Genomic DNA, 26,540 nt, shown 5'->3' on the forward strand with positions numbered 1-26,540 from the left:
AGGCCTGCCCACACCCGTCATGGCGGCGGTGGCATCACGCGCGGACACGCCCCCAAAGCACGTGATAGAGCTGAGATCTCGCGAGGCTCGGGGGTCTCGCGGGAGCTGCCGCGTTGCTGCGGTTACGCGACGCGGGGCCTCTTCGCCCCCCCCCTCCCCCCCCCGCCACGAGGCAGGCAGGTAGGTCGTGGGTTCGCGTCCCGCCGCTGCTAATGGCCGGCCGCCCCCCCCCCCCAGTGAGGAGCTGCCGGCCGCACCCCGGCGCCTGAGGGCCCCCGGGAGGACGCTGGTAGCCCACAGGCTGGCGGGGGTGGCTGGAGCTGAGGGGGGCGGTGGGGTGGCAGGGGCGTCCTCGGGCCGGCCATGTCCCCAGGAGTGGGTTTCATGCAGAGGGGCCACGGGCAAAGCTGTGGCAATGGATGGAGCCACGTCCCCTGGGCGTGTGGGGGGGGCCATGTGGGTTTTCGTTTAAGTGAAACAAGAAGCAGAAGAGAGCGGCCAGGGCTGTACCCCACGCTGGGGACGGCCTGTCACAGCGAGCCCTGCCTGTGCCCATGGCGAAGCTGGGTTACGTTTGCAGAGCCGGATAATGCTTGCATTACGTTTCTCTGTCTCTCCTCACGAGAGATTCCTCACTGACAAAGCCTTTCAATGGCGTTTTGACAACCAAGCCCTGATCATCCCCAGTACTTGGCACTGGGGAGGCCCCACCTTGAAGACTGTGTCCAGTTTTGGGCCCCTCACGCCAAGAAAGAGACACTGAGGTGCTGGAGTGTGTCCAGAGGAGGTCAACGGAGCTGGTGAGGGGTCTGGAGCACAAGTCCTGTGAGGGGCGGCTGAGGGAGCTGGGGGTGTTCAGCCTGGAGAAGAGGAGGCTGAGGGGAGACCTTCTCGCTCTCTACAGCTCCCTGAAAGGAGGGGGTAGCCAGGGGGGGTCGGTCTCTTCTCCCAAAGAACAGGCCATGGGACAAGAGGAAATGGCCTCAAGTTGCGCCAGGGGAGGTTTAGGATGGATTTTAGGAAAAATTGCTTCACTGAAAGAGTTATCAAGCATTGGAACAGGCTGGCCAGGGCAGTGGTGGAGTCGCCATCCCTGGAGGTATTTAAAAGCCGGGCAGACGTAGTGCTGAGGAACATGGTTAGTGGTGGGTTTAGCGGTGCAGACTCGATCTTAAAAGTCCCTTCCAACCTAGACAATTCTATAATGCTAGCAGCCACGGCTGCTGTGTCCTGCAGACATTTCTGGGAGAGGAGCACGGCAGTTTCATGTTTCTTTTCTCATTCTTTTCCCTGCAGAGCCATGGAGGTCCCTGCAGAGCTGGCTGCCGGAGAGGAGTCCTCTGCCTTGCCCGCTGCTGCAGCGCTTCCCAGCGAGTCACAACCCACACCAGCAAAACCAGTACAGATCACAGTCGTGACGGCGCAGGAGCTGGTAAAGTTCTTCTGAAAGTGTCTCTGCTGGTTTATTAAACGAGGCCAGAGCGATTCTGTGTGCTGTGGTCCCATTCGAGACCAGGTGTGGGGTGATTAAGGCAATAGGAAGGAGGTTCAGCGATGCCACACTGTGGCTTCTTCCTCCCCACTGAGGGCTTGTTCGCACAGAGTAAAGGTTTGTGACCCACGTAGCTTGGGCAACGCACCTCCTCAGCAGCAATCGGAGGTGCTGTGTTAAAAGGTACCTCTCTGCCTTCTCTGTCTGTAAATGGCAGCTTTTTTAAGGAAAACACAGTCAAAATGTGTATCAGTGAGACAAATACCTCTAAAAAGAGCTCACCTTGGATACAAAGTCAGATTTTCATCCCAGCTACAGGGATTTAAATCACATTGGAACCAATAGGGTGGCTCTAGTTTTAAAAAGGCAGTGGCTCCAGTGCAGTTACAGGGCAAGAATGTGAGCTGGTTCCGATCAAACCATGACTACTGTGATTCCCATGCGCTGCGTGATACACCCAGCTGTCCTTAAAGCCTTCTAGAGGAACTGGCATTTAGGAGGGAATGCGGAGGAGAAGCTCAGCTTCTGCTGCGAGCAGAAAAATGCAAATCCTTGCTTCTGCTCTCGCAGCAGACAATAAAAAAAAAAAAAGCAAACCCAAAGCACCTGCCTGTTTTTTGAGGTTTTTATGTTGTAGTATTTGAGTGCCTCTCACACCGATAGATTCAGCAAACAGCATCTCAGGTTAGAAGTAGAAGGTAAGAGGAGGGAAAACAATGCTGCAAATAATAGACCAGTAGACGGATTGCATCCGGAACATTGCTTTGTAGTTCTGATTGCTCCATCTTAGAAAAGGCTATGGCAAACAGCGAGAGGGTTACGAAAGTGCAATAATAAGAACAATATGGAAAAAAAAAAATTCCAGCTATAAGAAGTGTGGAATCTGCTTAATTAGAGGTGATGTAGAGCAGGATGAGAGAGGAGTCTAGGATAATTAATGGTACAGAGAAAGGTTAATTGGATTCTTCTGTTTAGCCGTTCATAGAATATGTGCTCAAGGAGAGAGTCAGAAGGACTGAAAATTAAAACCAAGTGAATGAAATCTCTTTTTGCGTGAGAGCCAATATGGAATTAATTACTCCAGTGGCACAATGAGAGGGAGATGCCCGTGGAGATTAGGCATCCCTGTGGCTCAGGATTAAAGAAAAGCTGGGTTTGGGTACAGCGGTCCTCGTGTTCAGGGTGGTGGCCACTCTTCCCTAGACGGAGAAGTATTTCTCCTGCAGGGAAGCTCTTGGGTAACTGCCTGTCTCAGCACTTCTTGCGCTGCTGTGGAGGTGCCCAGTGCTGCCTGCTTGGTCAGGGCTGCCTGGGCACACCGGTCCCAGCTGCGATGTGCTCTGCTCCCACCATCCCTGCTCACCTGTGTTTAATCCCCTCTGCGGAGACATTTTAAAATCATCTCTGCTGAGAGCAAGTATGGTGTGAAGGTGGTGTAGCAAATTCCAGAGCTCCCCAAAGAGCTTGGTGGAGCCCTTCTTTGATTTCTGGGCATTCTGCAGCCACGCAATATACACAAGTGTCCTGTGAGCTCAGGCATGCAGCTCAGGAGCTACCTTCTTAGGAGCCGACAAAGGTCTCAAGCTTCCTGGAAGCACAAAAATATCAATGGGATATTTTTGGGTTTGCTTTAGATATGTCTTTCATTGCCTTTCCTGGGGTGAAGTCCGGACCTCTCCATCCCCCCTGCCCCTTCTAGCAGCAGGTCTTGATAATCCCTGGGGCATCACAGCATGGTGGAGCAGGGAATTTCCCTCCTAAAGACAGGGAAGGGTGAGGTCTCAGCACGGTCATGCTCTGCTCTTCTTCCTGGTTCCTGTAGTGGAACAGCCAGAGCCCCACCAGTGTTCTCTGTCCTGGCACTCAACTGAGCTGCCTCCCAGAGGCAACTTTGATCTGGGACCTGTTGCTGCAGGCTTAGTGTGCTATTTCTTTGACAGAAAACTATCAAAGGTGACGTGTCAGCTACTTTGGTGCGTGTGGAGTACAACGGAGCGATCCTGGGAGACTCCTCCAAGACCGATGTCTTGCCAGACGGGACAGCAAACTATAATTTCATGACCAGCTTCGAGTGCAACCCCGATGGGCCCAACTCTTTGGCCGACGTTGCGCAAAAACCTGTGCTCTGTAAGTACCTGACGCTGAATCTCCCTCCATGGAAGTGGGTGCTGTCAGCTGCAACCCTCTGCCTGCCGTGGGAGTCACGTGTTGTAGAATAGCACTTGAGCAGCAGTGGTGGGGGGGGGGATCTCAGCACTTCTGTTCCCATCTCTGCCAGCTGGAGGAATCCCCTTTCATGTTGGCCTGTGCTCCTTGGCTTGGCTGTTCTCGGGAGATGGAGTAGGACCGTGTGTCGGAGCTGACACAGCCCCTTTGCAGCGCCTGAACTGCTGGTCTGAAGCTGTCTGAGAAACTCTGCCAGCTCTTCTCTCTTTATCTCTCTAGTGACAGTGATAGAAGTGTTGCAAAAGGAGAAGAAGCAGAAGGAGAAGACTGTGCCTCTTGGCCAAGCTGTGGTGGACCTTCTACCCCTGCTGCAAGGTACAACATTGACTTCCACAGCCGCCGTAACCACGTGTTACTCCCTGACACTTTTTGATCTTTGCTTATGGACCCCTGACCGTAACTGACCTCCTTTTGACAAAATGCATTTCATGGCATCTGTAGAAAGCTGGGCCTGGGGGAAGAGGGGGTGACATCAGTAGCTCAGCGCTAGGAGTTAGGCCATGGTTTCTCTACAGAGGATCTCACTTTACGCTGTTCTCATTCCTGTTTCTTCCCAGGACAGTGTTCATTTAAGGTCTCGGCTCCTTTGTATGCAGTGCCTCCTTCTCCATTAGAGAGCCTTCACCCGGAGGCCAAGGTATGTGGAATTTGGAACTGTTCCTTCGCTCATTTGGCTCTCTGCTGCTTTTTAATGGGAAGGCGAGCATGACTCAGCCACCTGGCTCATCACGGATATGTTACGGCCCTATACGTTACAAGCTTGGAGGCCTTTCCTACTCCCATTGACGTCTGTCCCCAGTCGCCCATGATAGGTGAGGTCGTGCTAGGAAATGCTAATGCGCGCAGCTACCAAACTGCTCTGGAAAAAATATTCAAGATGGAACGCATAGCGCTGAAAAGTCAGAAAAAGGCAAAGGCAGGATTACCTGCCCAACTTTATCAGTCTTCCTTGCTGGGGATAAAATATCTCGCGGTCCATTATTGTACAAGTTCCGACTGCCTTTCCTGCAAGGTCCGTATTCATTCAGCCGGTTGAAAAGTACCCAGTGAATAAAGAAGGGAATGAAGTATGAGGCTGGGAAAACGCATCTGATTTTGCTCCTGAGCCTGCCTGCAGTTAGCACTGGGAGTGAATTGGAGGAGCGGGTATTGCATTAACTTTTCGGTGTTTAAGAGGTGTTACAGAGTAAGCAAGGCAGGGGGTATCCATTAGGGAGGAGAGTTAATAAATGCAGACCAGCTGGTTTTTCGTTGCGCACCATCCATCCAGGCTTGGGACAGGTAATTAAAGACTGCACACAGCGCGCGGAGATGGGGCACTCTCGAAGTGCGGCCCTCGCTTTGGCACGCTCTGAATCACCGGGGGAAAACCGTTATTTTCCATCCCTGATGTTCTTTCTCCGTGGCTTGTTTTATGAGCCCCTGACTCTTTCTCCCTGGCTCGTTTCATGAGCCCCTTGGGGCATATGCCCTGCCTCAGGCAGGCTCCGATTTAAAGGAACAAATATCACAATTCGGACAAATTGATCATGAAATTCCTTTCCTGCGCTGGTCTATTTTCTTTTACATCTGGGGTGAGGAATAAGATAACATGATACATTCTGGCCTCGGGTTTCTGCCTGCTTCTCCCTCAAGAGCAGGAGAGTTATAATTGTCTAGTTACTGGCTCTTCTTTATCCTTGTCTCACAGGGTGGCCTTGAAGTGACAGTGTGCACCGAAGAGCCCCTGCTTTCTGCCGCGCAGCTCTCAAATGGTAACCTCCTGAGCGTCACGCTGGAGGCAGCTTATTCCGTCCCTGAAGCGTTTCTTCCCAGTGGACCCCCGCACAACTACATGGCTTGCTTGCAAGTACCAGCAGCTGGGGAGGTGAGGATTGGTCCAGGCCCGGTGAGAGGGGTTTTGGCTGCTAGAAAGTGGATTATTCTCCCACATCACGCACCGTGGAGCAAGTGTCCCGGCCCATGGGGTATACAGCTCCTGTGCTTTTGCCTTTCTTGCCAGTGCTGAGGCTCTCTGTGGCATGACATGTTTCTGTAACACAAACCAAGGTCTGCTCAGCAAGATTTGGATTGAAACTGGCAGGGTTTTTTTCCACGTGACTATTTATTTTTTCTCCATTCTTTGTATGCGTGCAGTGGAGTGTGTTTTCCAAGCCAGGCCCCTGCACTGCTGCTTTGCTTTCTTAGACCCAGCTCGGAGCAGCTAGCATTTGCTCCTGCTCATGTTGGGAATGCAAGTCCTTTCTTTCTCATGTCTCTTTAGAAGGAATTCCCCCTGCTCTTCAAGAATGGCATCCTGAAGCTTGCTGGGGAAAAAGAGCCATTCCCCCGGCCCAAAAAATGGTCCCTTGCTAACATCATGGCCCCTGGCGCTCTGAACATACCCGAGTCCTTCATTGTTGGTGGTCCCTATGAGGATGAGGATGGAGAGCTCAACAAAAGAGAGGTGAGGAAGGACTGGTGGTGCCATGGCTGGATGAGAACCAGCAGGTCTCACTGAAGGGACTGAGAAAGACTTGCAGAGACTCGTTACGGGAGGAAGGGCGGTGGTCGGTCCTCTGTACAGTGTCCAGCCCCAGAGATGGTTCCCCTGGGGCAGCGGATGTACTAAATCACCACAGCAGAGTCCCGTAGGGTGCATGTGGCGGGTCTGGTCACCAGTAAGCTGCCCACTTGTGAGCTGCTGGGCTGGGAGTTGTATTATGTCCTTGTGAGCCAGGCTCTTAACATTTATGGGCTCTGGTGTCTGCAGGGCGGGCTGCTAACTGACGCTGCAAAGGTGGCTTGGGTACAGTGAGTTGGGCACCTCTCGCTCTGACTCACGTTCTCTCCCAGGGGACATTCTGGGGAGGTGATCTGGGGATGATGCAGGCTGTAGAGGTTGCTGTCCTGGCTCTGACCGCACGCTGTTTCTCACAGGACAGGGAGTTTAGGATCCAAGCAGAAAGCATGAAGAGAATTGTATGGGACATGGAAAAGCGCTGTTACCTGGATCCCGCTGCAGTAGTCACGTAAGGGACCTGAGAACCCCCCTTCCAGCACGGAGCAGTGAGGAGAAACCACCCTAGAATGCACTCAGCTGAGTGACCTGTCTCAGGCAGATGCTCTCAGACCTCTTACATGGTCAAACCATGGCTTCTATGGCTGGCTGTTGGCTAAAGGTGTTCACATGAGCAAGGGAGCAGCTAATCACCTTTAATTGCTGGCAGCAGCTTAGTTCTGCTATGGTGGGAGAAGAAGAATTGGCTGTAGCTGCTGTCTCCAGGCTGGAAATGCTCGCTCACGCTGCCAGCAACTGGAGCTGGTGACTGTTCCCTCCGAGGTTTGAAGGAAGGGACAGCAGAGTTATGGAGAGCGGAGATGGAGTAGGGTGGCCCACACAGCTCTCCCCTGAGCTGCTAATTAAGTTTAGCTGAATTCCCAATACATTAAAATCCTTTCACTTCACATTCTTGGCCTCAGCTGCATCATGGCTGTGAGTTTCACAGCCAAATTACTCCTCGTGTCTGGAAACACTCCCTTCTATCTGGTTTGATTTTTAATTTTTTTTTCCCCCTACACAGCCTGCCTGCTGGTTTCAGAGTTACCAGGCACATTGAATGGGAGCTCAGGGTCCGCTTGCTCTGTGCAATTCAGGGCTTATACCGAAGTTAATCATGTTCCTTCTTATTTGCTTCATTGCTGAAGTAACCAGGGGAGAGAGAAAACCTAGCGTGTCGTTCTCGCAATTGTTTTCTAGCTGGTTGTGCCATAAATGCCCCCAGTGGTGGATGGAGAAGAAAATGTACCAAGTTTGCCCCAAAGCACGCGTGTTCCAGTGGCCTGAGGGTGGTTGCTGTGGGACTGGGCCAAAGCAAATCCAAGAGTGGGGGATGCTTTGGGGCTGCTGGGGCAGAAAGGAGGGTGGTGTGGCTCCTCTGCGTCTTCTCAGTGCCCTCCTTTGTATTCAGCCTGCAGAAGCGCATTACGCAGTGCCAGTACTGGCCCGTGGAGGTCTGCAGGATGACTGTGGCCCCAGCCAGCAAAGGGAAAACTAGCGAAGCTGACAAGGTAAAAGCGGGGAGGGATGCGTTGTTCTGGCTTGTGGAGCGGCATCGTGTTATCGAGCATTTTCCTTTCAATGCCTTTGTAATACCAAAACCAGCCTTGAACCAGCCAAAGCGAGTCAGAGAGTTAGAGGCTTTGTAAAGGGATTAATCAGCCTTAGAGAGCTGTTAAACAGACAAAGGATAATATTTTTTTTTTTTATATATAAAATACAGACAGCGCTCTTGCTGACAGTCTGTGGTAGCTCAGTGCAAAGGCGTCGGGGAGATGGTGCTTTTTGAGAATTGAGGTAATTCACTGAGCTTATCTTTGGCCAATGGGGTTTTGGAGCATCTTGAAGGAATTCATGCCTTCTTTCTTGGTATGTAAATAAGTTATGCTTTAGCACATAAACTGGGGGTGGTTAACAAAGAAACAGCCCCTTAGCTAATGGCTCTGTTCCTGGTAGCTGGTTGTGTGAGTGCTCCTAGTCTGTTCCGGGGCAAAGTCATGTAAGTTGGGATAAAACCCTTTCAGCACTCACTGGTGCCAGGATTTTACAGCTCTGATGGAGATCCTTCTCCCTTAATCTCACCGTTCTGCTGCTAGCCCAGACTCCCAGACCTCCTTAGCTATCTGATTTCTGTCAAACCAGAGATGCACAGCTCTGATAAGGGTCCCTTGGATTTCTGCCCACATGGTCGGTAATTTTGCAGCTCTACCTCGAAAAGACCATCCTGAGGAATAGCACAGTGTGGGCACTAGAGAGAAAAGTGCTCTGCAGGGACTGGGATAAAATTGATATTCTACATATTGAATGACTACAGTGTTTTCGCCCAGGTCGTCTCGGCTGTGTGCCAGTGCCAGAGAGCCACTGGCTCATCAGGTGCATCAGTTTGCTGTGTGGCCTCTCCTTAACGGGATCAGTGACCCTGTTTCCTTGCAGAGAATAACAGTCCGTTCAGTATCTCTGTCCTTTGCTCTGTGTTTCCAGGGAGATGAGGACAAGCAGATTTTCTTCCATGGCGTGGCGTATATCAACATGGAGCCTTTGCTGTGCCCCGGCGTGAAGCAGATCCGAGGTGCTTTTCGTGTCTTTACCTACCAAGACAACAAGGTGTTTGAGAAGGTAAGAGCAGACCAGGCAGCCAGGCTCCGCTCCAGCTCCGCAGCTGTGCTTGCGCAGCGTAGGGTTGGGAGCGGGCAGCATGGGCAGCGTGGTACTCGAAGGCTGGCTCTGAAACTTCACTGCCCTTCTGGCGATGGAGAAAAATAAGGAGACAAGCTTTTAGGTGCAGATTTCTCAAAGGCAGTGAACTTCTGGGCACGCGTGAGCAGGTTTGGGGGCTGAGAGAGGCTCTGAATCTCACTCTGTTCCTTTCTCTGCCAGCAGCTGAGCAGGGAGAGCTGTAAGAACGCTCTTCTCTCCCTAGTCTGGAACACGGGCAAATGAACCGCGTTGCTGGGAAGAGCAAACAGTGGCTCTAAAAGGATGGCGTTACCCCAGGCAACAACCAAAAAAGCTGTCACTGGAGCTCTTTCAACTGTAGCTCGTGGAGGTTTATTTGTCTTTGTGTTTCTCCCCGCTCTGTTACTAAGAGTGACAGTTACATCTCCATTTTCCCACAGTCCTCCCGGAACAGACCTGAGCTTGTTTCAGGAGGGTACATTCGCAGCCTGGTTTTCCTGCCCACATTCCCCGTAGTGCTGCCGGCCAGGCCGCAGGAGCTGGGTGAATTACAGCCCTTCTCCCTGCCTCCGTGCTCCTGCTGGCCTTTGCAAAGGCTGTTTGCCTTTTTGCGCATGGCTGTTTGCTGGTCTCTGCTTCACCATCATGAATAACGGCCTCTTGGCTGCACGGTACTCCTTGTCCTGGAGCATTTATCTGTCACGAGTGACACGTGCTCTCTCTGTCGTTCTTATTTTCTGGTTTTGTGGATGCTTTGGGTTGCTCCTTGGCCTTGGTCTAGACGGTCTCGGTACAGCTGCTCCATCCTCTCACTAGCATCCCCTCAGTTCTTACTGGCCCATATAACAGGGATGGCTGGGAGGGAACGATGGTCAGGCAGTGTGTAAACAGACAATTGGAAAAACCTGTTCCTTGCAATTCACTGACGTGTGGCAGGGAAGCTGCTCCACACCAGAAGGCGAGCCGGGAGCTGAGATTCACCACAGGGCTAGCGGGGGCACCCAAAAAATTGCAGAGCAGACCTGGTGAGGGTAGCCAGATTCATCTAACAGACCACATCAGCAGGCAAGTCCATAGCCATGAGGCATGTCCAGGATCAAGCTGGAAATTCAAGTCAGTGGGTCAGGATTGGGGCTATATGGGGCTGGTCTCCAGCCTATTGACAACGTAGCTCAGGCAAGACTCAAGAGCCAGCACCTCAGTGAAAATTCAGCTCTCTAGAGGATAGGGAGACCCCACTGAGGCTTTCTCCAGCACCTCATTTCATAGTTTAACCTGAAGCTTCACAGCTGTAGGGTGTCAGAGCTGGCCTTGAGCACCAGCAGCTAAACTCCTCGGAGGGGAGGACAGGGTTCCATAGCTCCTGAATGCATTTAGGACCCTGACAATGTGTTCCACAATGCAAGAGGCTAAGGGGAAGGGGTGGGGAAGCCTAGTCTGTCTCTTGAGTCCCTCTGTTCCCTCTTTTTTTCAGACTAAATGTCAGCACAGTGTTTTCCGGGATCTCAGGACGCAGCTCCATCTGACTAAGGAAGGGCCGTGGACCCCAGGAATCAGTACTTCCCTTTCCAAAGCTTTTCCCAGCAAGACTCAGAAGGAAGATAAAGAGAAAATCACCAAAGATAAGGACTCCAACAGAAGGGTAAGGTCTAGAAAGGCATATTGCAATGTGGTTGCTCCATTTCCACACAAGAAGTAGTTGGGGCATGCAGAAACCAGGGACTGATGCTGTGTTGCCTGAGCCAACTGAGCGGTACTCATTATCTTGACATTTTCATACATGTTGCCTGAACAAATTTACAAATTTACATCCTGAATCTGCAAAGGTGTGAGGTTTATTGAACCTGAAACAAGAGACACCTTTTCTTTTTCTTCAATAGATGTCCAGTGTGCCCAAAATCCGGTTGTCAGACGCCTCTCTGGAAGCTGAAAATATCACAAATCTCAGCCTTGAGGAACAGGTAATTATGTATCTCCAAAGAGAAGAAAAGACTGTTAGACCATCACTGCACCGCTGTCTCGCACCTTTCACGCAATTAAATTCTTTAAGAGTGAGTTGGACAAGGGACGTTTTACGCAGATGCTGTCCTGGAGTTCTTCCAGTGCCATCCAGCTGGAGGCCAGTTTAGCACTGGGCTAGAAAGTCTCTGTAAATAATTAGGCATTTATTTAGGAGGCTTCCTTCGTAGTTTGGCTTCTTCCTCAAAACATCTAGAACACATATTCATTCTGCAAGCAGATTGATTATCTGGGCTTTCTCCTTTTTCTTAGACTGGTTTCTTGAGCTGAATTTTGCTGCTGCAAATCATTCTGAGGGCAGGTTATAAAACAAGCTGTATGTCTGCTGTTTGAAGAGGATTTGCTGAAGATCTGTAGCTATGTGCTCAGTCTTCCATCACGCCAGTAATGGCTCTAGACAGCACGATATTGAGAGAGCAATGTTTCTCAACATGAGCCGTCAGTGTGCCCTAGCAGCCCAGAAAGCCAACCATACCCTGGGCTGCATCAGGAGAAGCGTGGCCAGCAGGTCGAGGGAGGTGATTCTCCCCCTCTACTCCACTCTCGTGAGACCCCACCTGGAGTACTGAGTCCAGTTCTGGAGCCCCTACTACAAGAGAGATATGGATGTGCTGGAACGTGTCCAGAGAAGGGCCACGAGGATGATCAGAGGATGATCAATCTGTCCTATGGGGGCAGATTGAGAGAGTTGGGGCTGTTCAGTCTGGAGAAAAGAAGGCTCCGGGGAGACCTTATAGTGGCCTATGAGTACCCTAAGGGGGCCTACAAGAAAGCTGGGGAGGGACTTTTTAGGATGTCAGGTAATGGTAGGACTAGAGGGAATGGATTAACACTAGAGATGGGACGATTCAGACTGGACATTAGGAAGAAGTTCTTCACCATGAGGGTGGTGAGACACTGGAACAGGTTGCCCAGAGAGGTGGTGGAAGCCCCATCCCTGGAAGTTTTTAAGGCCAGGCTGGACAGGGCTCTGAGCAACCTGATATAGTGGGAGGTGTCCCTGCCCATGGCAGGGGCGTTGGAACTAGATGATCTTTAAGGTCCCTTCCAACCCTAACAATTCCATGATTCTATCTTCACAGCCATACGTTGAAGCAGGAACGTTCCTGATGATGGAGATAAAGCTGGACAAAGCCTTGGTACCGAGGCGATTGCGAGAGGACCTCACCAGACGGTGCGTAAAGACGTGCTGTAACTCTGGGGCTGACAACTCATTTCTGCAGGATAGAAACAGCGAGTCACCCCCTTGGAGCGCTCTGTAAGGACCTGCTGAGGGCCTGAGCCAAAACCCACTGGAATCAGGGGGAGGATTTGGCCAGACTGCTTAAAAGATGGCATCTGGTGTGTTGGGAAAACACTTGAGCGTTCATCTGAGCTGGCATCTCCCTGCCATTCCTCTCCAAAAGAGAGACAGCAGAGCAGCACAATACTGTCTGCGTCGCCGTTGGGGCTTTGTTCCCCATTAATCCCCGTGTGCTTGCCTCTTGCGTGTGATGTTCGGCTGCTTGGTCAGGACTGGCCACCAGCGGAGACTGCCCTGGGGAGCGCTGCTGTAACTTCACATAGCATTCTGTCTTTTGTTTGTTTGTTTTTTTTTTCTTTTCAGAAGTTTTCTCGCAATCTTCTACCCATTTCTTGGCACCTACATTAGTTTTCCCATGGTTACGCTGTAGAGCTGCTCTCTCACCTCTGCTGCTTCATCGTCTGCTTGGTTTGAGGCAGTTGCCTCCTGTCTGGTGGTAGCCCTGGTGTGTTACATCCGGGAAGGTCCTAGCGTGTATAATTTATTGAATAAAAAAGAGAAAATGCAGCAAATGAGGGAAGTATAACAAGTGCAGGCGGTATGTCTCTCTCAGAGAAATATAAGCAGCAGCCATTCTTTGAAGGGAAAGTACGTGTATGGTCTTCGGTGCGGCCTGCTGGCTTCTAGGATGAACAGGTTGAGGAAGGTGAACCCCTGGTAGAACAGACCTTCTGGCCCTTTTTATACCATTCCTACTGCAACTTGTGTGAATTACGTGTAGTTCCTCCTCGTTCGCCTGCCGTGTGCAGCTGCAGATGTCAGGCCTTAAAAATCAGCGCTCCTGAGTTGTGGGAAGGGGCCTGGCTTGTTAGGGGGAGGCGGACTCCAGCTGATGTGTCCTGGCAGACAAGCTCAACAGTGAGGTTCTTTTTCTGGAAGGATGTTTAACTGCATATCTCAGTAGCAAACCACAGCTCCCTTTCTTGGGCTCCATCCAAAATCCTCTGCCAGCCTCCGCTCGGCCCTCCTCGCTTGCGCGCTCGCTCGCTTTCCCCAGGTTGGTGTTGCTTTTCTTTTTCCCATCTGCAAGTGAAGCAGTTTGGTTTTCATCTGGACCACGGGTGGAGGTGGGACGTCGCTGACGGGTGCTGTTCTGAGGCTGGGCGAGGGTGGGACTGTGAGCGCGGGCGCTGCAGCACCCAGTTGTTCGGGCTTTGTGGCTTCCCAAGGAGTGGTGACAGGTCTCTGCAAAACGAGGGGATCTCTCGGTGCCACGGCACTAGACCAGACAGCAGAGAGTGCGAGAGGGTCAGGAGCTCTGTAAGCTGGCAGAACAGTTATAGGAGGGGTTTAAATTTGGCGAGGAATGAGCAATTTGCTTTGCTTGTTGTAGGAGCCAACACGGGGATGTGACACCTTTGCTTTGTGGGCTGGGTTGTGTTCTAAGGACCAACAGTGTTTTGGAAGCAGCAAGCAGGAAATCATGGAATCATAGAATCGCCTTGGTTGGGAGGGACCTTTCAGATCATCGAGTCCAACCATCAACCCAACACTGACAAAAACCAGCACTAAATTCTATCTCTAAGCACCACGTCTACCCGTCTTTTAAATACCTCCAGGGATGGTGACTCCACCACTTCCCTGGGCAGCCTGTTGCAATGTTTTATAACCCTTTCAGTGTGAAAAATTTTCCTAATTACATAATTAGGCTGTTTTGACACCACGGATTTTAATAAAATCTTAGTAAAAAATATGGTAATCATATTTTGATCAATATTTGAGTGGTCATTGTAACTCCAGTAGTGGTGCAAACAGGGATGGTGTGGTGTCTAGGAGTCAGGGGATGAGGTGCCGCAGCTGCACCGTGCGATGTAGGGAACTGATGGATCGGGTGGGCCGGGGCTTACAGTGACACAATTCTTCAGAGCTGTCCTCAGGTTGGTACCTTTCTCACAGCTGTTCTGTAAGAACTGGCTGACGCAGGAGGCTGTGAGTTAAAGGAATAGCAGCTTGATAAGAAGATCTGCTTCTCTAGGAGAGTGTTTTCTGATGGCTAGCAATAACAAATGCTAAGCCTACCCGCTGGGCTGAGCTTCTACGGTAGTTTTTGTGTGATGGGTCAGTCAAACCCTGTGAAAATAACAACTGAATAAATCTTCTCTAATCCCCATGGAGTGTAATCATCAGCAGGGAACGAGGCAGCAGCTAGTTCTCTCTAAGACATTATCATGAGCTACAAACTCTGAATGTGGGTGCCTGGTTGAGAGTTCATTCTGGTCTGAGACTTCAGCCTCCCCCCCCAGGTCCCTCTGAGGTGTCTCGGGGACACGATGACAAGCTGGAGCCCTCGCGCTTCAGGCTGCCTGCGCCCAAGACAAGCCAACGCTGCCAGCGGAGTGTCTGGCTGATCTCTTCTGTCCTCTCATTGACAGGGTCGAGCAGATGATTCCGCCTCGCCCTCCGCTGCCTCCTCGGACTGATGGAGCCAAGAAGGTACGTGCAAGAGCCTGTGGCCTTGCCACCACCCTGCCACCTCATCCTGCCCTCATCCCTCTCATGCAGGAGGATCTCCATTCTCAGTCTGAGCCCCCCAGCAACATGTAGATGAGGTTTGAAGAGGAAATGCAGAGAAAAAAAACCCTTCGGGATGTGTTATCTTCATAATAGCATGCCTTGGGAAGTCGTTCCTGGGCTGCATCGCTCACGTTTGCTCCCGTATGAAGGGGAGAGATGCAGCGAAGGCAGGGAAGGCAGCAGTGGGGGGGTGTTCAGAAGGAAATGTGATGCTGGGGAAAGAGGCTACCAGAACCTTATGTTTACCCTGGGCAGTCCCAAGAGTTTCTTGGCTCAGACCAGCCCACGTGCTTCGCCAGACCCAGACAAACGTGACTCAGCCTCAGGCACTCTCAGGTCACCCCAAATTTTTGAGGATTTTGGTGTCCTCAGAAAATGATCTGGGAGCACTGGCTTGTCTACTGTGGGTACAGCGCAGCCGTCAAAGGAGAATGTCCTCGGATGGCCCCCGGGCAACGGCAAATTCAAAGCAACAGTGGGGGAAGAAGCAGTGCTTCAATAACTGACCCCAGTGCTGCTGCAGAATTGATTTGTGCTGGCCTGTCCAGAGTGCACAGAGTGATACATTTTGATTATCGCAGCACGTGGAAGCTTCTGCCACCGCAATTATGGAGATTGCAGTCTGCTCAAGAGGGCTGGCCCATGGGTTCAAAAAGCTCCCCGCAAAGGAGATATATTTTACTTATGGGCAGTTATACTGCTATAGAAGAGACGATGATGACTGAAATACTGGGTTCTGATTGAAAAATATGGCAGGAGCAATATCTAATTATGAAGGAGCTCTTTTGTATTTACATGTAGAGATTTTCACAGCCCTCAGGCACGGACAGGAAAGGATGCATGACAGACTAATTGAGACTTGAGTCAGGTGGAGTTTATGGGAGGCGTGGACTCTGGCAAATAAAATACATTTCAAGGTTGATGGCTTAAGTGACTTGTGAAGTTTGATTATTTATTTATTTCCTAGGCAGTGGAAGATTATCACAACCGTGTCACGAGCATTGCCGTTTCCATCCTAAGTGAGTGCCGTGAGCTCTTTGGGAAGCAGCTGCCTGACGGGGGAGCAACAGACCCCCAAACCCTGGAGGAACAGAAGCGTCAGCTCAACTTTGAGCTCAATAAGTCTGGGAAATATTTTGCTTTTAAGGAACAGCTAAAGGTAAAGAGTCCATTTTGCTTTTCCCTTCCCTGCTGGTTTTGTCCTGGCAGTTTCTCAGTGAGGAACTGCTGCTCCGTGCCGGTAACTTAGGGTGATGTGTTGCTCCAGAATCCCTTCCTACCGCTCGGGGTTGTTGCCGTGGGAATGGGGAAGGACAGACTTTCCCTCTAACAGAGCAGGCACCAGGCTGCTTTGATCACCGGGAGAGCCGTTCCTGTTGAAGAGGGGAGACTCCAAAGCTGTCGCATCCATTTGCACCGTGCTCATAGCCTGAGGAAGGCAAAGTTGACTGCTCTTCCTCACTTGGAGTTGGTGCTGGCAGAAAGATGGTTTCCTCTCTCCCAGCTGGTCAGCCTTGACCACGCTCTGCTCAGAGGCACCCTCTTGTGCCAAAAGGACACCAGCCTTCCCACATGTTGTCCCTAAAGGGGCACCGGTGTGTCAGGGAGAGCCAGGGCTGGGAGGTGGGAAAGGAATTCACCCCTGCATGCTTTTTTGCTTTTATCAGTGCCGGGCTGGATTTCTTCCTCGGAACTAAGTTGGAGCTTCAGGCATGATCAGTGTGTTGTGGCTCTGTATGATTACGGAGGTGGTGGGGAGCACAGGGTGGACCTGACCTGCCTTGTCCAACTGTTGCATGTCTCCACAGTATGCGGTTGTGAAGATTGTGAGGGAGAAATACCAGAAGACCACGGCGTTTGAGACCCAGGAGGAGTTCCAGGCATTTCTCAGTGAGCTCTATGTGTACCTCATGGACCAGATGCACGTTGCCCTGAACCAGGTAGGGAGAAACCCTGACATGTGTCTGGTCCCCTGGGATGGGTGACTTGGGACATGGCTTTACTGTGGCTTCAGGGCTCGACACTGCTTCTAGTGAAGGCAGGGGGACTTTTGCCTTCCAGACAGAAGCAGACTTGTGCTTTCATTTGCTGCAATTATCACATGTGGACCCTGAGCCACACTCAGAGGCAGGATCTGGTGCATCTATATCCCACTGCTACAAAATCCCAGTGGTGGGATATGCGTGAGATTCCACTAGTAAAAGCTGCTGTAGCTGGTTTGTGGCGAGGGTGACTGGGTCTGTGCCACCTGCCACTCACCTGGGCAGAGCACAGACCTTCCAGCATGAGCTGGGGTCACCAGTAAGTGACACCCCAGAGGAATTTTGATATGGTCTTGATCTAGGGGATGTTTTCACTTGTCATAGAAGTACCTGGGAATGAGAGGAATGTGTCCCACCAAAAAGAGGAGCTGGGACAGCTTGCTTGTCCAACCTGCCCAGCCCCAGCTGTACCAGGCTGTACTTGGTGCAGTGCCGGATGGGGGTCTGCTGCTGTACTGGGATCACGTGAACCATTCTTACCCTCCCCAGGGCTAACGCTCCGTCTTGCTCCCTACCAGCTACTGTTCGAGGAAGCTGCTCTCCCTGTCCCTGTGTTGCGCATGACCGAGGAGCAGCTCTGGCTCTTTGCTCGTGAAGCTGAAGTCAACAAGGACTATGAGCTGGCATCTGTCTACCACCAGAAGGTAAAGGAGCCTCTGTTCTTTCCTGCCCATCTCCCGTGTGTCTGGGCTAGCAGCCAGCGGCGTGGGGCCCGTGTTGCTGACAGCTCAGCCATCCCTGACTGTTCTGTATGGAGGAAGGAGATGAACGTGACCGGGATGCTCAGGCTGAATGTATGAAGGATTTTCTAGGGAGATGCTGCTCTCTGGAGGATGTGAGACAGAGCCTGGCTGGGTCACTGAGGATTTCAGCCTCAAGGCCAGGGGAAATGGGATGAGCTGGTCCAAAAAGCATGCTGGGTCAGTACTGGGGACACCGGGCCTTCTAACAGGAGGCTAGGAGGAGGTCAGCTGAAGCTGGAGGACGTGTATTAGGTGAAGGAGGCTTAGAGGAAGCCCAGCATATCCCACTAAAGGGAAACCCTAGCACATGACAGACAAGGGTCTGATTGTTGCTAAACTGGGCTGGGGTGGCCAGAGGAAAGCCGTGGTCGTTCCAGAGTTGTCTCCCCGGTCCATTGTGTGTGCTGAGCGTGAATGCAGCAGTCCTTATTCCAACGGTGACCTCTTTCGTCTAGAGGTTAGATCAGGACCAGCGCAACATCCAGCACTGGCTGGACTATGGGGCGTTCCGCCTCCTGCTCGAGGAAACAACCAAAGCCCAGGAGTGCTTCCGGCAGGCTCTTTCTCTGGACCCCCATCACATCCAAAGGTGCTGCGTGATCCCGGTGGGTGGGTGGGAGGGTGGGGGGCTGTCCTGCAAGGCTAACCTGTCCTGCCCTGTCCCCAGCTTGCTGCTCTGTGGGGTTGTGGCTGTCATGCTGCAGCACTACGCAGAGGCAGAGATTTTCTTTGAGAGCGCCTGCTGCTTGGAGCCATCCAGCATTGTAGCCTGGACGCTTTCAGGTACAAAAGCACGCCAGCCTGTGTGCTCAAGGCGTTCCTGTAGAGCCCAGCATTGCTTCTGCCTCTGTTCCTCTTCTCCCTGCTCTAATCTGAGGGCTAAGGCGAGGATTTTGCTAAGGGACAGGTGTCTGCTCATGCTGCTCTTTCTGTCTCCCATAGGTTTATTTTATGAGCTGCAGAATAATAATATTCAGGCAGAAATGGCCTTCCGTGAGGCTAAAAAACTACTGAAAGCCCAGCTCGCCAAGGAGGGAGAAGGAGGGAAAAGGCAAATTTCTGCCACGTCTGTGAGGTCTCCCAGCCCAGACCCAGGTAACGCTGGGCAAAATGCCGGTGCCCTAGCACCAGCGAAGAGGGGGCTTGGACCAGTGTGGGAGATGGTGAACAGCGGAAGGAGAGGAGAAATTCCTAAGTATTTCTAAGAGGAGAAATACAAAGGGTAAAGGAAGAAGATGTTAGAATAGACTCACCAGCGGCGAGAGACAACAGCAGCAAGTGTGCTGCTTTAAACGATGAATCCTTCTGAAAGCAGCACAGCCAATGCCTTGTTTTATCCGCAGCCTGGCAGAGGGACCTATCTTGGCATTTATTTTTCTGCCCCGGCCCAGTGCCACTGACATAGTGATGTGCGGGCAGCGGCCAGGGTGGCTGGAGGAAGCGAGCGTGCTTTTTGAGGCTTTGGGAGGGCATAGCTGCCCCTGTAACAGTCATACATTAGGGTCATCCAGGTTTAATTTTCATGAAAGCTGTTGCTGTGACTTCCAGACGCAGCTTGGAAAGCACTGCCGCACCAATTCAAAGGGCAAAACAGCTGCTCGGTGGCGACCCTGAACCAAAGGCTTCCTTTGGAGCCTAACTTGCGTCTAGGCTCACCCTGAGCCAAGACTTTCTGTCCCGAGTCCCAAATATTTGGCCAGGCTGCGGGAAATGTCGGCTGGCTTTATTTTTAACGTTATCACCACCCTGTGTGAAGTGCCTCAGGCTTGCAGACTTAGTGTCATGTGCCTTTTTTTGCCCCTTCTGATTATGAGGGAAGGGATATTCATAGATCATAAAATCACAGAATGGTTTGGGTTGGAAGGGACCTTGAAGATCACCTAGTTCCAACCGCCCTACCCTGGGCAGGGACACCTCCCACCAGACCAGGTTGCTCCAAGTCCCGTCCAACCTGGCCTTGAACACTTCCAGGCATCCACAGCTTCTCTGGGCAACTTGTTCCAGTGTCTCCCCACCCTCACAGTAAAGAATTTCTTCATTTATACCTGTTTCTATCTTCACATGGCATTCTTGTTCTCAAAACCCCAGACCTAGGTAACTCCTCCTGCAAAGAAATTTCTTCCCGGCTCTGAAAATCTGGTAGATCTTTTATATTTTTCTCTCTACTGCATTTCTGCAGAACATGCTCCAAACTGGGCGGTTTATGGCAAGCCCTTTGTTTGCACCTAATGGTTGTTGGGGGTTTCATTCCAGGTGGCTCAGCTGAAAGGGTGCCAGAGGCGGTGGAGCCTGCCCTGGCCTTCGCGGCACTCAAGGAAGGTGCTACTGCACCGGCGTCAGCCCCGAAAGGTTAGGGGATGGGGACCTGGCGTGGAAGGGAGAGCCCAGTGCTGGGAGATGGCCTCATGCGATCGGTGGGGAGGGGAGTGACTTGGGAGCACTGAGCTGTGGCCGTCCTGATGCCAAGGCTGGACATCGAGGCTTGTTCTCTCTCCCTAGCTGGGGAATCTTCAGCAAAGCAGGTTCATCCCGATGGTCAGAGCAGCACATCTCGGGATGGACAGCCAGCAGGTGAATGCAGCTCTCTCCCTATATGTCACTGCACCCAGCGGCCTTCATCGGCTGCTCGGATGTTTCCCTCCTGAGATGTCAGCTCCTAAACTTCCCTAGGGATCTCCTCCGGTCCTGTGTTGTGTGATCTGCCTTCTCTACAGCTCCACTCTCCAAGGGGTGGCAAAGAGATGGCAGAGCTGGGTGCTCCAGGCCCCTGGGTTGCTTTGGGGTCCTCCCTGTAGTTAACTCTGACAAACTTCATTCCTAAATTCCTACCTTTTCATCCTCTGAATTTGGACTGGAAAATCAGTGGGTCAAGAGCATGGTTTCTTTTCGCATCTCTACAAAAACATAAGCCCTTCAGAAAGAAATGCTGAGTTGATCTCTGCTTCAGCTGCCTCTGCCACCTCCCGGGTTTTACACTGTGTGGCTGGGGTCTCTTTGTCCCCAGCAGGGTCTCAGCCCCTGCTCTTGCTTCAGAAATTAAAAGCACAGTTTTGGTGTTGGGCCCGACGGAGATACGTTTTCTTGCAGCACCATCCCCTGTTTCAGGACTCAGCCGACTTCCCTGCACAATCTTCATGAAGACAGTGGAATTCCTGATGAAATTCAATGCCATCCAGGTCAGCTGAGCGCGGAGGGAAGGAGTGGGAAGGGAGGTTTGGTCTCATTCTCTGGGTTATTACCAAAGAGTTGGTGGCAAGTTCCAGCCAGCCGCCTTCTTGGGCTCAGAGAACAAGCTGTGGCTACCCCAGCTGCCATGTGCAAGAGGGAGCGAAACCACCGCTGCCCAGAAATGCAAAACTGTGGCCAGGCAGAGTACTGAGACCAAAATGTGGGTTGGGGACACTGTCTTCTCAGGCAGGCGAGCGTTCTCGGGCTGCCCCAGGGGAACAGCCGGGTCAGACATGGTGCAGATGTGCTCTTCTCTGTACATTCGGAGATGAGATGCGTTATTGTTGTCCAAGACGCCAGCACTCCTTTCAGACGTTTCTCTATGTCAGAGTAATTTTTGTGTCACCTGTGGCATGTCCCTGTTCCACACAGTTGTCTCTGTGGGATCTCTCTGACTGCTACATTATGCTGTCTGCCTTCATTTTACATGGCAGAAAGAGCTGCTTAGAGCAAAACAGAACCAGAAGTAATGGAGGTAAATATTCAAAGGAGGGGGGGAAGAAAGGTCTCCTGCCCGTTTGCTGTTCATGGGAGTGAATTAGGTGCGAGTCAGTCCTCCTGCCCTGTCTTTTTGGGGTGCCTGTGGTTTGTCTGCTCTCCTCACCGCGCCGGTGTGCTCTTCCTCCCCAGTTTGTCCACATGGCGCTTGCCCACGAGCTGCTGAGCTTTCAGGGAGGTCCCTCCTGTGCGTACTACCTGGCGCTGGCCCGGACTTGCTTGCTGAAGGAAGACTTCTCCAAATGCCAAGAATGTCTCCGTGAGGCTGTTAGGATCGACCCCGTGGTAATTTTCTCTGTGTTCCCGGGGTGCAGCACGGTGGCCCGAAGCAGGACGCTGGCCAAACGCCTGTGTTTTCGCTGCGTGGGAACCTAGAGCCCATGCTTCATTTCCACTTGAGCAATTCTAATGCTAGTCTGCAGCAATTTCTGCAGGGGAGGATCATCATAGCTGATGAACCACACCAGACTGTGGCTGCAGCACTGCCCTCTTCATTACCCCGCTTATTACTTGCCTTCTGTCATCTCCTGCACAGACAAGCAGCATTTCTAAGCGAGGGCTCCTCTCTCCGCAGCGTCTGCCTTTCTTTTCCCTTTGAACATGTATATCCTGATCCTCTTTCCCTCTGTTGGTGAGTCAGGCTGTGTTTCATGAGAAACAAGGCTGCTATTCAGCAGAGAGAGGGGGGGAAGGCGGCTTTGGAGAGTCAGGTTGAATGGAAGGCAGAGAGGGCTGTGAAGCTGACGTCTCCCAGTACTCACGATACCTGAGGAGCCTTGCACGGGCCAGGACACCGGGCAAGGAAAGGCTGGAGGGGGCTCCCAGTTCTGTGATGTTACTCAGGCAGCCCACTGACTTGATAATAACTCTGTACGTAAAATCTGTCCTGCTATAATCAAACACCGGTCAGCTCTCCGTTCCTGCTGGTTACAGGGGTCCCTGCCCCTCTCCCAGGTCTCTGTCCCTCCCATCTCCCAGCCACGTCTCACTCCTGGCTTTCTCTGCACAGAATCCAAATGTCTGGGCTCAGAAAGGGCACCTGTGCTACCTGAAGAGGGACTTTGGTGAGGCAAAGGAGTGCTACGAGCGAACCATCAGTTTTGTGGAGGATGCTGCGGATGTGCACTTTGTCTACCTGCGCCTGGGCTCCATCTACTTGGAAGAGAAAGAGGTGAGGAGCCAGCAGGAGTGGAGGAAGGGAAATTTACACTAAGTAGTAGATTCCAGACCCCAGGCACAGGATGCCATTATTGGTAGCTATAGCCAAGATCTCACAACACAGCAAAACCGTGGAGTGCTCAACTCCTTGGAGCATGTTCCTTTGTGCAATGTGCTGCTACAATGCCCCCCATCGTCCTGGCAATGAGGGGGACTTCTACATAACCCACCCACTTGCCCCCCCTGCAGTGCTGCCTCCAGCTCTGGGGCCATCGACAACAGAAGGACATGGAGCTGTTGGAGTGGGGCCAGAGGAGGCCCTGGAGATGCTGGGAGGGCTGGAGCCCCTCTGCTGTGAGGACAGGCTGAGAGAGTTGGGGTGTTCAGCCTGGAGAAGAGAAGGCTCCAGGGAGACCTTGGAGCCCCTTCCAGTCCCTAAAGGGGCTCCAGGAAAGCTGGGGAGGGACTCTGGAGCAGGGAGGGGAGCCAAGGGACTAGGGGGAATGGCTTCAAACTGGAAGAGGGGAGATTTAGATGAGAGATCAGGCAGAAATTTTTCAGTCTGAGGGTGGTGAGCCCCTGTCCCAGGTTGCCCAGAGAAGCTGTGGCTGCCCCATCCCTGGAGGTGTTCAAGGCCAGGTTGGACGGGGCTTGGGGCAACCTGGTGTGGTGGGAGGTGTTCCTGCCCAGGGCAGGGGGTGGCACTGGGTGATCTTTAAGGTCCCTTCCAACCCAAACCATTCTGTGATTCCATGACTGTATTAGTACCTGCCAGCACCGCGTGTGGGGCAGCGGGCATCCTCTCAGCGCCCCCAGCAACAGTGGGGACGGTGGGTGTCTGAGCCCCACTGCAGACGGGGTGTTTGGCAAATTGCTGAGATGGGGGGGGACTATTTGCAGTGATGTGTTTGATGCAGAGAGAATCCTGACGGTCTCTCTCCTGGCAGTTTGGCCGGGCCAAGCAGACCTACCTGCTCGCCTGCAAGAACTCTGCCTCCTGCCTCACCTGGCTGGGGGTGGGAATCGCCTGCTACAGGGTAAGTGCAATTACCTTCAAGTTGTCCGCGCTTTAATTGGCTCTGTGGCAGGGGGCGCAGGGTCTGCTTTTGCATGATCCCATCATAAAGTAAAGCTTAGCTGCCTGTGAAACCGGTGCTCCTGGCCGCGCTGCCATCGCAGTCCCAGCGTGGCACCCTGGGCTGCTCGTACGGGAGACGTCAAAGGACTGTCACCCTCAGCAGCTGCTCTGGGAGCAGCAATCTGTCCCCCCCTCATCCTGCTGCCAGCAACTCCTACCCCAGGATGTCACAGCAAGCCCATAATCTGGGCCTGGGCTTTGCTCCGAGTACCTGCCTGCACGTGACTTGCAGGTCACCGTGAAGGAATTGAGCAGAATGTTAGCGGAGAGGAATCTCGGTGCTTTCCCTGCCCAAAGGAATCCAGCGCCTCTGAAGGGCTGCCAAGGACACCCGGCCACCAGCAGCGCGGTACCTCCCAGAGGTACACCTCGCCAGGTTCCTCCAAGGGAGTTTGGCTGAGGGATGCAAACGGGGAAGGAACTTGAACTTCTCTTTCCCCCTTGGCCAAATGTACACCTCCCGGGAGGCTGCGGACTGGAGTCAGGGAGGCGAGTGGTGGCCTGTGAGCCTCCTGGGAGCCACCGTGCAGACGGAATAGGGATCAGGAGTCACGTTTCCCTATGGATCTGGACCACTCGGTTCCCCTAGATGGAGGTGAAGGCATTCCTGCTGCTTTCCTTACAGCTGGGGGCTGATTTGTAAATGCGCTGTGTGCTCCCACAGGGGTTGAGAGTCAGCAGGGAAAGGTCTGTGCTCCAGACTGGAGAGCTGGAGGCTGGCACGGAGGGTAACTGGTTGTCTGGGCCCTAAATCCTTTCCCTGCATCCCTATCAGGGAAACTCTGCCAGACGCTTTTCTTGCACCGATTTCTTCGGCTGTTGGAGCAGACACCTGTTTGGTTCCGCAGCCCTTCCTGCCTGCTGTTTGCCTCTTGTTCACACCTTGCCTTCTCTCTCTCTGTCTCTCTCTCAAGCTGGAGGAAATGGTGGATGCAGAGGATGCTCTCACCGAAGCCAACACCCTAAATAACACCAATGCTGAAGTGTGGGGATATCTCGCCCTCATCTGCCTGCAAGTGAGTGCCCAGCCAGCCGCTCCCACCGCCAGCCGGAGTTTTATCGGCGTCTGGTTTTTTGAGCCTGAAGAATATTTTGTAGATCTCAGTGGTAAAAAGTTTGGGGACTGTGCTCGGATGGCAACAGCAGCGCCCTTCCTCGCTGCCCGTCGTCGCCTGGGGCACGTCCTTTGTGCCGAGCTTCCCTATAATGTGTTATTTCGTCAGGAACCTGCGCCTTTCCTGCAGGATAGTTTCCTCACCGCCTGCTCTCCTCCCTTTTCCCCAGGGAGGACGGCAGCGGGAGGCAGAGCAGTGCTACAAGTACACCCTCAAGGTAGGTGTCCCCGCGCCGCTGCGGGGTGGGCAGCAGGGCACACAACGCCAAGCACTTTCCCTTTTAACCTGCAAGTTTAATTGGATGATGGGGCATAGCAGATAGATAGGACGTGTGAAGGCGTGGCGTGGGTAAGGGCTTCACACTGGGAAAGGGGAGCTTCAGGTTAGATATCAGGGAGCAATTTTTCACCATGAGGGTGGCGAGCCCCTGGCCCAGGTTGCCCAGAGAAGCTGTGGCTGCCCCATCCCTGGAGGTGTTCAAGGCCAGGCTGGACGGGGCTTGGAGCAACCTGGTGTGGTGGGAGGTGTCCCTGCCCAGGGCAGGGGGTGGCACTGGGTGGGCTTCAAGGTCCCTTCCAACCCAAACCATTCTGTGATTCTATGAAAATCTGCCCTTTTTGAGCCCTTGCGCTCATCTCCTGCCCTCCTGTTGCCCCCCAGCTCCGTGCCAGTATGGGCGGAGTGAGGAAAGGCCCGTTTCTGTTCCTCGGGGGGTCGGTGGGTGGCAGCCCCCACCCGGCGGGGGTGGTGTGGCGGGGGGGCGTGTGTCGGGTGTGTGTGTGCCCTTGGCCTTGCCTGACCCCCCCCCGCCCCGGCTCTCCCCTGCAGCTGGGCCTGCGGAACGACTCCTTGCTGCGGGAGATCCACGCCGCCCAGCAGCGCTTCGGCTTCGGCAACCCGGCCTTCTGAACCTTCCCCCCCGCTCCGGGACCCGGCCCCGCCGCTACCGGACACCCCCCAAACCCCCTTCCCCCCCATCCCCCGGACCCCCGTTCCACATGAACTCCCCGGTTACACATAAACTCCCCCACTCCTATTGAGGGCTGGTCTCCGCCTCTACCGCCATCGCGGTCCCAACCCACCGGCAGCGACAGAAACCCCCCCCCCCCCACGGGGACGGCGGCCGCGGGGGGTCATTCCGTCACGCGCCTCCGAGGTGGGCAGGGCGGGCAGGGTCACGTGACGCGGGGCGCGCGCGGATTGGCGGCGGCCGCGCGGGACGGTTGAGCCGGCGGCGCGCGCCATGGCGGCAGGTAGCGGCGGGGCGGAGAGGGGGGTACGGGGCTACCGGGGAGGGGGGACTTGGGGGGAACGGGGGAGTCACTGGGGGGGGGGCGGGGCTTGGGAATAACCGGCGCATCACCGGGCTCGGGGGGTTCGGGGCACGGGGGTAACGCGGGTGTCACCGGGTTCGGGGGTGACATCAAGGCTGGGGGGACTCGGAGCACGGAGATGCCGGCGGCATCACCGGGGGTGGGGGAGACGGGACTCTGGAGACGGAGGGGGCTCGGGGCACGGCGGTAATGGGGGCGTCACCGGGGCTTGGGGGGGTCTCGGAGCACGGGGTTAACGGGGGTGTCACCGGGGGTGTGGGGCTCGGGGAATGGGGGTGTTTGGAGCACGGGGGTAACGGGGGCGTCACTGGGCTCGGAGGGTTCGGGGCATGGGGGTAACGGGGGTGTCGCTGGGTTCGGGGGCGACATCGGGGCTGGGGGGACTCGGAGCACGGAAATACCGGAGGCGTCACCGGAGCGGGTTGCGGGGGGGGGGCTCTGGAGACAGAGGGGGCTCGGAACACGGCGGGTTCGGGGCATGGCAGTAATGGGGGTGACACTGGGGCTGGGGGGGG

General features: G+C 53.5%; 2 protein-coding genes across 14 annotated transcripts in view; both read left to right on the forward strand.

The window, feature by feature from the left end:
- Positions 1-113: 113 nt before the first annotated feature.
- Positions 114-25,660, forward strand: CFAP70 (cilia and flagella associated protein 70). Of its 11 annotated transcripts, none has more exons than XM_054211035.1 (29): positions 114-180; positions 1,297-1,432; positions 3,433-3,619; positions 3,938-4,033; positions 4,276-4,355; positions 5,409-5,585; positions 5,982-6,164; positions 6,638-6,729; positions 7,669-7,768; positions 8,739-8,873; positions 10,408-10,575; positions 10,814-10,894; positions 12,035-12,126; positions 14,628-14,688; positions 15,737-15,928; positions 16,578-16,709; positions 17,330-17,455; positions 18,010-18,143; positions 18,222-18,337; positions 18,497-18,649; positions 19,808-19,903; positions 20,054-20,125; positions 20,642-20,730; positions 21,413-21,565; positions 22,290-22,451; positions 23,386-23,475; positions 24,491-24,592; positions 24,861-24,908; positions 25,520-25,660. In XM_054211035.1, the coding sequence occupies exons 2-29, from the start codon at positions 1,301-1,303 to the stop codon at positions 25,598-25,600; spliced, it is 3,330 nt and encodes a 1,109-aa protein (XP_054067010.1). In that variant the 5' UTR covers positions 114-180; positions 1,297-1,300; the 3' UTR covers positions 25,601-25,660. The 11 variants fall into 11 exon arrangements, with proteins under 11 accessions (XP_054067010.1, XP_054067008.1, XP_054067012.1 ...); XM_054211033.1 differs by lacking the exon at positions 114-180 and adding an exon at positions 688-800; XM_054211037.1 differs by lacking the exon at positions 114-180 and adding an exon at positions 688-800 and having other exon boundaries at positions 20,660-20,730.
- A 232-nt stretch (positions 25,661-25,892) lies between these two features.
- Positions 25,893-26,540, forward strand: part of WDR90 (WD repeat domain 90) — a 33,806-nt gene continuing 33,158 nt past the window's right edge. For 2 of the 3 annotated variants that reach the window (XM_054211021.1, XM_054211023.1), the window contains exon 1: positions 25,893-25,944. In XM_054211021.1, coding sequence (XP_054066996.1) covers positions 25,935-25,944 — 10 coding nt within the window. In that variant the 5' untranslated portion in view covers positions 25,893-25,934. The remainder of the gene's footprint in view (positions 25,945-26,540) is intronic. The other variant, XM_054211022.1, reaches the window with a different exon arrangement.

The sequence above is a fragment of the Rissa tridactyla genome, chromosome 8 (genome assembly GCF_028500815.1).
Source record: "Rissa tridactyla isolate bRisTri1 chromosome 8, bRisTri1.patW.cur.20221130, whole genome shotgun sequence".
NCBI classification, from domain to species: Eukaryota; Metazoa; Chordata; class Aves; order Charadriiformes; family Laridae; genus Rissa; species Rissa tridactyla.